Here is a 10,453-nt window from a genome sequence, read left to right as displayed (position 1 = left end):
TAAAGTCCCTATTTATATCCAAAAACCTCCATTTTGTTTGCGCGTTTTGTTCAGTAATCCACAGGCTCAAACGCAGTCACAACAGGCAGAAGAAAAATCCAAATAGTATCCGTAAAGTTTGTAGAAACATGTCAAACGATGTTTATAATCAATCCTCATGTTGTTTTTAGCCTAAATAATCGATAATGTTACAACCGGACAATAACGTTGTCAATATAAAAGGTAAACAAGAAAGGCGCACTCTCGGTCTCGCGTATGAAAAGGCTCTGGGCCACTGCAATGTCCACTCATTCAGAGAGGTCTTACGCTCTCATTTTTCAGAATACAAGCCTGAAACAATTTCTAAAGACTGTTGACATGTAGTGGAAGCCATGGGAAGTGCAATTTGAGTCCTAAGTCCATGAATACTGTAATGGCATTCAATAGAAAACAACAACAAACAATCCCACTTCCTAGATGGATTTTTCTCAGGTTTTCGCCTGCCATATCAGTTCTGTTATACTCACAGCCATTATTTTAACAGTTTTTGGAAACTTTAGAGTGTTTTCTATTCAAATCTACCAATTATATGCATATCCTAGTTTCTGGGCCGGAGTAGCAGGCAGTTTACTTTGGGCACACTTTTCATCCAGAGGTGAAAATAGTGCCCCCTACCCTAGTGAAGTTAAACAGCTGAAAATACAATATATTTTGTTATAGAACATATATTCCAGAGGTTTAGATTGTACAATGATTCTCTACACTATCATCTATAATTGTTTGTTTTTTGTCACAAACTGAAATAACGCAAACTATTTGAATTTTAGCAACCAGGAAACGGGGCAGCGATTTCTGCATAGTGTACCTTTACTGCATAAATCCTATCAGCTGCTAAATATGTTCCAAAAGGTCTAAGCCATACGGCTAATCGATGTTGTAACTATGGTCCCTGGAACTATGAACTATGTTGTTATTTTGGTCATTTGAGTACGGGTAGCTGTGGTTGTTAAGGGAGAGAGGAGGCTTGGTGCCAGCCAGGCACATTCATCTGTGCCTGGTTATCATTCCATCATTGTTGTGTATCACCTGGCATATCAGAGATGGAACAATGGCACAGAGAGTTCACACCTGGGTTGTGTTGAATCGCCAACCGTAGTAAAAATAGTTTTGCAAAGGAAAAACAAATCTGTATTCAGTGTTTCCCCTAGGATTTGTTTCAACAGCAGTGGCAAAGTGTGGGTGTTTTTGCTGTTTTAATGCAAATATCTTGCAATTCTACACGTTTTGCCATGGCTTATGCCTTGTTCTTATGCGATCTGAGTGACTCAAACATTATAACAAAATCAGTAGAGGCACTGTGCCATGACATTGAGAATTTTAGATTCTCTCTGACTGTCTAGTTTTTATTTTGATGATTATTAGTTCTCAAAGATAATATTATTTAAATATATATAGGTCCATTATCTTTCCGACTTACTTTATATCTGGTAATAGTTCTTTTAAGTTTACACTGAAAACGTTTTACCATCCCGATTTTATTTTTAAAAAGTATTTTTATTTTGTTTGCCATTTTCTCTCGACTGACCCTGGTTTTCAAAGTCTGACTCTTTCACTGGTGAAAGTCGACCAGTAGAAGCAGCAGTAACATGGCAGCTGTTGAGGACTTCAGTGGCCTGTCACTGCTTTATCTTATCTCATTTGAGTGTCACACTCCATAGACACACATGGTTTGACAGCACATACCGCACATTCCTTCTGTATGTGTGTACATACGTGTTTGTGTGTGGTGCACCTAGACCTTAAACAACCCCTAGCACTACACATAGACCTTAAACAACCCCTAGCACTACACCTAGACCTTAAACAACCCCTAGCACTACACATAGACCTTAAACAACCCCTAGCACTACACCTAGACCTTAAACAACCTCTAGCACTACACATAGACCTTAAACAACCCCTAGCACTACACCTAGACCTTAAACAACCCCTAGCACTACACCTAGACCTTAAACAACCCCTAGCACTACACATAGACCTTAAACAACCCCTAGCACTACACATAGACCTTAAACAACCCATAGCACTACACCTAGACCTTAAACAACCCCTAGCACTACACCTAGACCTTAAACAACCCCTAGCACTACACCTAGACCTTAAACAACCCCTAGCACTACACATAGAAACACATGCTTTTTGGACTTTTTGGACACACACACACACACACACATCACACACAGTCTACAAATGTCTGCATGTCTTTGCCGCTCCACTTTCCTTGGATCTCCCTGGGATGTCATCATTCCAGCTGATCGCCCTTCCTGTGTGGGGTGTATTGATCCCTTCATTTCCTCCCGGTTTCCCTGAAATCATCACTAAGTGGAGACCATCCCTGACCAATGGGGATAACAGGCAGACACACACACACACACACACACACACACACACACACACACACACACACACACACACACACACACACACTATATAAACGGGAGCTCAACACAAATCAACACACTAACACAGCTGATGGTGTCCAGACATGTGCAGCAGTGTTTTTCTTCTCCCTCTACCCTGCAGTGTTTCACATGGAATTAGTTCCAGGATAAACTTTACCTGTGGCGCTCAACTGACAGATGGAGAGAAGCAGAGGATAGCTTCATACACACATACACAGCAGCCCGCCAGCTTCCCTGCTAACAAGAGAACATCTTAGTCATCTCCCCCAGACAAAGCCTGGGAATTCACTGATTAAACTATCACCTTGTTAAGTCATTTACCGAAACCCAAGCCCTGTGTGTGTGATGACTTCTCTCCTGTCGCCTGTTCTCTGCTGTCCTGGAAGCCCAGCCAAGCCTCCGTCAGTTAGAACATGAGGTCACACAAACACAGCAGAGGAAACTCACTCACACAAACAAACTTGTTTGCACTTGTTGGTGTCTTAGTGTGTGGGGGTGTGCATACGCAGGTGTGGGGGTGTGTTGATCTCTCAGGGGAAATAACATATGATGTAGCCAATGTGTTCCTGGTCTGGTTTTTTGTTTGGGAAACATACTTCTACTCTCCTGTCTCTATCCTCTTCATGGTAAACCATTGTAATAATACTGGTAAATAACCTCATCTCCTGTCTCCATCCTCTTCATGGTAATAATACTGGTAAATAACCTCATCTCCTGTCTCCATCCTCTTCATGGTAATAATACTGGTAAATAACCTCATCTCCTGTCTCCATCCTCTTCATGGTAATAATACTGGTAAATAACCTCATCTCCTGTCTCCATCCTCTTCATGGTAATAATACTGGTAAATAACCTCATCTCCTGTCTCCATCCTCTTCATGGTAATAATACTGGTAAATAACCTCATCTCCTGTCTCCATCCTCTTCATGGTAATAATACTGGTAAATAACCTCATCTCCTGTCTCCATCCTCTTCATGGTAATAATACTGGTAAATAACCTCATCTCCTGTCTCTATCCTCTTCATGGTAATAATACTGGTAAATAACCTCATCTCCTGTCTCCATCCTCTTCATGGTAATAATACTGGTAAATAACCTCATCTCCTGTCTCCATCCTCTTCATGGTAATAATACTGGTAAATAACCTCATCTCCTGTCTCCATCCTCTTCATGGTAAACCATGGTAATAATTAAGCAATAAGGCCCGAGGTGTGGCATATGGCCGATATACCACGGCTAAGGGCTGTTCTTATGCACAATGCAGTGCAGAGTGCCCGGATACAGCCCTTAGCCGTGGTATATTGGTCACATATAAACTGGTTACCAACATAATTCGAGCAGTAAATATACATGTTTTATCATACCCGTTGTATACAGTCTGATATACCACGGCTGTCAGCCAATCAGAATTCAGGACTCAAACCACCTAGTTTATAATGGTAAATAACCTGTGCATGCGGGTTTCAGAGCAGTATTTTTTTATTTATTTTTTACTCGAACCAATGGAGCTTGAAAACCTGTCAACAATCCATGAGAAAGACCCTAGGAGATATTTGTGGTAAAGCTTTTCAACACGTTCGAAACCAGAGCTTTCTAATTGGACTCCTGACCTAATTGGCCAATGATAATAGTCATGTCATCACAGGGCACCCAGAGCCCCAGGGAGATAATGTCTTTATCTAAACATAGTGGTCAGTCCATAGAGGTAGAAAGAGGCCTCATCTCCTACTTTAAAATGGTGGAAACCTTCAATGGCAATGTCCGTGCTAAGATGGGTTGTATTCATCCAGAGCTCTCTTTCGACCTTCATGGGTCAGTCTCAGGAAGAGAGGGAGCTGAGATCCTTGTATCCTCTCCAATACAAGACTGTAGCAAAACTACAATCCAGCCTTTAGCTGGGGTCAAACACTGGCCGCCTCCCTCCCTTGAGGAGCCACTGCAATAATAGAACAGTATAGATGACCACATCAATGCTTTGGGAGTTTGCAGAGTTAACATTGTCTAATGCTGCATTCATTACACTAATGTTACTGGCAGGTTGTCCATATGTCCAGCTTCAACATTAAACCCCCCACCTGTCATCAACATTCCTTGTCAAATGCCCCCCCCCCCCCCGGCCTTGAATTGGCCTGTTGTGTAGTCTATAGCTGGAATGTGAATTGTGGAGAGTGTCCGACGTGTTCTGTGTGTGTGTGCTCGCTCATACTCGTGTGTGTGGCTTGAATCCGCTCCTTGTCCTGCTGAATAACCTCTGGCTGGCGCTAGCTAACTCGATAGCTGTTAGCATGATCTAAGCCCCCAGTCATCTAACAAACAAATTAGTTGCAACGCAGCTCAGACTGACTGTGTGTGTGGAGGAGGAATTCCTCTGCAATAAAAACACTGGGGTCAGCTGGAACAGATCGCTGCAGGACACACACACACACACACACACACACAAAGCTTATTTGTCTGGAATTACTGTAGACATGTTTTTCCTACAGACTAGTGAGTAATGATTCAGCTAATTGTCTAAATGGGGTGAAGAGGAAGACAGACAGAGGGAGAGAAAGGGAAGAGACATTCTCACCATTTATTACATTAGGCTAAATATCAGGAATTACATTGTTTTTCCTCTCCAAACACTTAATGAGAAACGAGGGAGTGATAGACTGACGAACAAAAATGTTCCTGACAGAAACGGTGGCGCAGCTCTATCCCCGGACCTCAGCATGCCGCAAGGCTGTGTGTGTGTGTGTGTGCGTCTCTCATCTCATGTTCTCTGTCTCCTCAGGGCGTATCCTGGACCTGAAGACCGGAACAGTGAAGAAAGAGGGGCAACAGTCGTCTATGAGGATGTGCATGGGCTCCAGACGATCCTTCATCTGCAGAATGAGGTGTGTGTCTCTGTCTGTGTGTCATTCCTCCATGAGCACATGGAGGGTCTTTGTCTCTCTTAGGTGTGTGTGTGTGTGTCTCTGTCTGTGTATGTGTGTGTGTGTGTGTGTCTCTGTGTGTCTGAGCGCTAGTGTGCACGTACAATATATCAACTGGATCCATCTTTCCATCTGCGGGGGATTTACAGTGTTACCACTCCAAATAGGACTCGTGCATCCTTTAAAACTTAGTCATCTCTGATATGTAGATACCTTCGTCTCCCTACATCAGCAATCATCCAGTCTTTGGTTCACATCTGCCTGGGAGATGCGTTTGCATCCCAAATGGCATCCTATTCCCTATATAGTGCACTACTTCTGACCAGGACCCATAGAGTGCACTACATAGGGAATCGGGTGTCATTTGGGACGTAGACTGTGATATGTGTGTAGCCATAATCGATTTCACCCCACCACGGCCATCGAGCCATATGCTTTCCCCCCTGCGGCCATCGAGCCATATGCTTTCCCCCCTGCGGCCATCGAGCCATATGCTTTCCCCCCGCGGCCATCGAGCCATATGCTTTCCCCCCGCGGCCATCGAGCCATATGCTTTCCCCCCGCGGCCATCGAGCCATATGCTTTCCCCCCGCGGCCATCGAGCCATATGCTTTCCCCCCGCGGCCATCGAGCCATATGCTTTCCCCCCTGCGGCCATCGAGCCATATGCTTTCCCCCCGCGGCCATCGAGCCATATGCTTTCCCCCTGCGGCCATCGAGCCATATGCTTTCCCCCCTGCGGCCATCGAGCCATATGCTTTCCCCCCGCGGCCATCGAGCCATATGCTTTCCCTCCGCGGCCATCGAGCCATATGCTTTCCCCCCGCGGCCATCGAGCCATATGCTTTCCCCCGCGGCCATCGAGCCATATGCTTTCTATCCCTAAGATGAAGTGAAGACGCACCATTGGTTAAAGTGATGGATGCTTCCATAGCTCACACGTCATTACGTATGACCTATCCTGCTGCAGATATTTCAATAATCAGGAATCCATAAGGTCGGGAATCCAGTTTAGAATCCCCCTGGGTGGGTGTGTTTGTGGCATGCACCACCACCCCCTCTCACTCGCTTCAACCCTGAGCGCTACTTTTGTTTATTTCATTCTCAGGATGTTTAGAAATATAGAAACCAGTTCCCCTAATGCACACAGAATGACCGCTAAAATGTTTTTGAACTTGACCGTTTGACTCGAGCGGGTTTTAAAAAGCCTTCCCGATATTTCCGATGCGGCCTGGTGTGCGTAAAGCTTCGTTAGCACAGGAATGGAGATGTTTGTGTTTGTTGTCTGCTTCACTCACATTACACAGATGCTAATCACGCTTTGTTAGGGCGACTGGAATGTGTGTGTGTCTTCTGTTCTTTTTGCTATTTAGGACGTTTGGCAAATTGAAACCAGCATCAGGGATGACTGTGTGCACTCTGCGGTGACCACAGCTGAGAGTACACAACACACACAGAGCCCCGAACAGCATGCCATGCAACCAAGTGGAAAGGAATTGTTCATTCTTCAACATCATTTCAGGGAAGCTAATATTAGCCAACTCCAGAAGAGCAGAAGATGATGTCCTCTTGAACCTTTTGTTGATCAGTGGAAAAACCCAGGTTGTCCCTCCTCTCTGCTCTCAATGATATCTGACTCACCGGCTGAAAGAAACTCACATGTCAAATGGCTTCCATCTTGGTTTCCATAATGTGAGACTGTGTAGACTTGGTTACAGCAGTTAAAGCTGACATCCCTGACCATAAATCCCTTTTTCTGCTTCTTTTAAACTTCCTGCATCCAGGTTCTCAGGTCTCTGTGAGATACAGTCTGTTCTGTAAGAGAGACCTGGTCCAACAGTACACGTTGTTTTCCCTCTCCATTTCTATGCAGTCAGTTCACGTGTCATTTAGCAGACACGAAAACACACACACGCACACGCACACACACACACACACACACACAAAAGCAGGTTCAGATTTCAAATGTATTGTTCTCATTGAGGAGAATCCTATCCACAGCAACATGGCAACACACCAAACAAGATTTTTCCAATAACACTCACCATGTCTGTGTTCCAAATGGCACCCTATTCCCTATATAGTTCATAGGGCTCTGGTCTAAAGTAGTGCGCTATATAGGGAATAGGGTGCAATTTGTCCTGCAGCTGTAGTCTCACACAGCGAACATAACAGTACATTATATAATGTCAGGCACTGGTTATTTGTTCAGTGTGTGTGTGTGTGTGTGTGTGTGTGTGTGTGTGTGTGTGTGTGTGTGTGTGTGTGTGTGTGTGTGTGTGTGTTCTGGTCTATGGTCCATACACCTCATCAGTGCTGTGGGTTGACATGTCCCCAGTTCAGCAGCTCATGTGTTCCAGCTCTCTGGTCTAAACATCTCTCTGTTTTCAGTGGCACTGATTAACATTAGTCTCTGTCTCATCCCACTCTGTTCCTCTCTCTGTGTGTGTGTGTCTGTCTGTTTCTGCATTCATACCTGTGTGGGGGTGGACTACGCGTTGTGCCAAATGGGAGCCCTAGGCCCAGAGTTACCATTGTATGTATGACGTATAGCAGGGTTCCCCAACTTACAGCCCGCGGGGGATTTTATTTGCCCCCCAAGTATTAGTAGCAACAACAAAAAATGACATGACTGTAAAAACAGCATTAAATCAGCTCCAAGTGATGTACATTTTGGAAATCTGTTCCAAAGTATTCCCACCCATACCAGAGAGAGATGTGATCGTATACAAATGTGAGGTTTGAAATGATTGTTTTGGTCAAATATTCTTCTTGTCAAATATGCAGTCTACAAATTGTGTAATTCTGTTCTGTCCCTGACCATCCGCTCAAGAAAAGATCGTCCCGTGTCTGAATCTAGTTGATGATCTGTGATGTATAGTACGCTGTGTGTTTCTCAAAGATCGTCCCGTGTCTGAATCTAGTTGATGATCTGTGATGTATAGTACGCTGTGTGTTTCTCAAAGATGGTCCCGTGTCTGAATCTAGTTGATGATCTGTGATGTATAGTACGCTGTGTGTTTCTCAAAGATCGTCCCGTGTCTGAATCTAGTTGATGATCTGTGATGTATAGTACGCTGTGTGTTTCTCAAAGATCGTCCCGTGTCTGAATCTAGTTGATGATCTGTGATGTATAGTACGCTGTGTGTTTCTCAAAGATCGTCCCGTGTCTGAATCTAGTTGATGATCTGTGATGTATAGTACGCTGTGTGTTTCTCAAAGATGGTCCCGTGTCTGAATCTAGTTGATGATCTGTGATGTATAGTACGCTGTGTGTTTCTCAAAGATCGTCCCGTGTCTGAATCTAGTTGATGATCTGTGATGTATAGTACGCTGTGTGTTTCTCAAAGATCGTCCCGTGTCTGAATCTAGTTGATCTCTGATGTATAGTACGCTGTGTGTTTCTCAAAGATCGTCCCGTGTCTGAATCTAGTTGATGATCTGTGATGTATAGTACGCTGTGTGTTTCTCAAAGATGGTCCCGTGTCTGAATCTAGTTAATGATCTCTGATGTATAGTACGCTGTGTGTTTCTCAAAGATGGTCCCGTGTCTGAATCTAGTTGATGATCTGTGATGTATAGTACGCTGTGTGTTTCTCAAAGATCGTCCCGTGTCTGAATCTAGTTGATGATCTGTGATGTATAGTACGCTGTGTGTTTCTCAAAGATCGTCCCGTGTCTGAATCTAGTTGATCTCTGATGTATAGTACGCTGTGTGTTTCTCTTCAGATGTGGCAGCACCCCACTGGACCACATCTCTCTCAACCGACTGTCCAACATGAGGAAGAGATACAGGTGAGACAAACAGACGTCGCCTCTCACTTTACTATTCCTACCTTTTCTACTAGATGTTCTTCTCCCCCATCTCAATATGGCCTTACAAATAAATCACCAATCATTTAGCTCTTCAGAGATGACATCATTGGAATGATTTTATTTAGAAGGCCATATTGCGACAGCTCCCATTTGACTTGTGTAAACTACATTGTCCAGCAGACAAATGAAAACTATGGCCTGCGCTCACATGACTGTGTTTTGTTGATTGTGCCTAAGGTCCGTACAGAGCTAGAGGGAAAAGCTTTCCAGTTCTCTGCAGCTTTCTCTTGGAACAAGCTTCAGGTCCTGAAATTACAGGAGCTGGTCCCTTTTTAAATGAGTTTAATGCTAGGTTGAACACTGTGATGGACAATTAAGTTGCACCACACTTTCTAAAACCATCTTCCTGTAGTGTTTTATGTTGTAAATGTGTCTGCAACTTTGTGTGCTGCCATTTTGGCCATGTCTTGAAAAAATCTAAATGAGACTATCCTCGTCAAATTAACATCAAACATTTTTATAAAGCCCTTTTTATTTGAGCAGTTGTCACAGTGCTTTACAGATACCCAGCCTAAAACCCCACAGAGCAAGCAGTGTAGATGTAGAAGTACAGTGGCTAGGAAAAACTCCCTAGAAAGGCAGGAACCTAGGAAGAAAGGCAGGAACCTAGGAAGAAAGGCAGGAACCTAGGAAGAAAGGCAGGAACCTAGGAAGAAACCTAGTGAGGAACCAGGCTAGCAGAGAAACCTTCTCCCTCTTCTTCTCCTCCTTTCTCTACCTCTTCTATCCTCCCCCCATATCCCTTCATCTGGCTAAGATAACTTGTTTGTGTGTACGTTCTTGTTTACATGTGCAACTTTATGTGTGTAGGGTTTTTTCTGCCATTGAAATCCTTGGGGTTTTGGTCCAAACATTGTATATAAAAAAAGTGTACAAAACATTAGGAACACCTTCCTAATATTGAGTTGCACCCACTTTTGCCCCCAGAACAGCCTCAATTTGTCGGGGCATGGTGTCAAGTGTTCCACAGGGAAGCTGGCCCAGGTTGACTCCAATGCTTCCCACAGTTGTCAAGTTGGCTGGAAGTTCTTTGGGTGGTGGACCATTCTTGATACACATGAAACTGTTGAGTGTGAAAAACCCAGCAGCATTGCAGTTCTTGACACACTCAAACCGGTGCGCCTGGCACCTACTACAATACCCCATTCCAAGGCACTTAAATGTTTTGTCTTGCCCATTCACCCTCTGAATGGCACACATACACTATCCATGTCTCAAG

The 10,453-nt window shown here is 44.1% G+C and overlaps 1 protein-coding gene across 1 annotated transcript in view; it reads left to right on the top strand.

Annotated features, from left to right (window-relative positions):
* The first annotated feature begins 5,182 nt into the window (after positions 1–5,182).
* Positions 5,183–10,453, top strand: part of LOC139575669 (aryl hydrocarbon receptor nuclear translocator 2-like) — a 68,566-nt gene continuing 63,295 nt past the window's right edge. Inside the window, exons 1-2 of the mRNA XM_071400862.1 lie at positions 5,183–5,319; positions 9,088–9,153. Of these exons, the coding sequence (XP_071256963.1) occupies positions 5,198–5,319; positions 9,088–9,153 (188 nt within the window). The 5' untranslated portion in view covers positions 5,183–5,197. The remainder of the gene's footprint in view (positions 5,320–9,087; positions 9,154–10,453) is intronic.

This window comes from Salvelinus alpinus, chromosome 5, assembly GCF_045679555.1.
Source record: "Salvelinus alpinus chromosome 5, SLU_Salpinus.1, whole genome shotgun sequence".
NCBI lineage: Eukaryota > Metazoa > Chordata > Actinopteri > Salmoniformes > Salmonidae > Salvelinus > Salvelinus alpinus.
The sequence above is the reverse complement of the archived record's forward strand: the minus strand, read 5'-3'. Positions and strand labels throughout refer to the sequence as shown.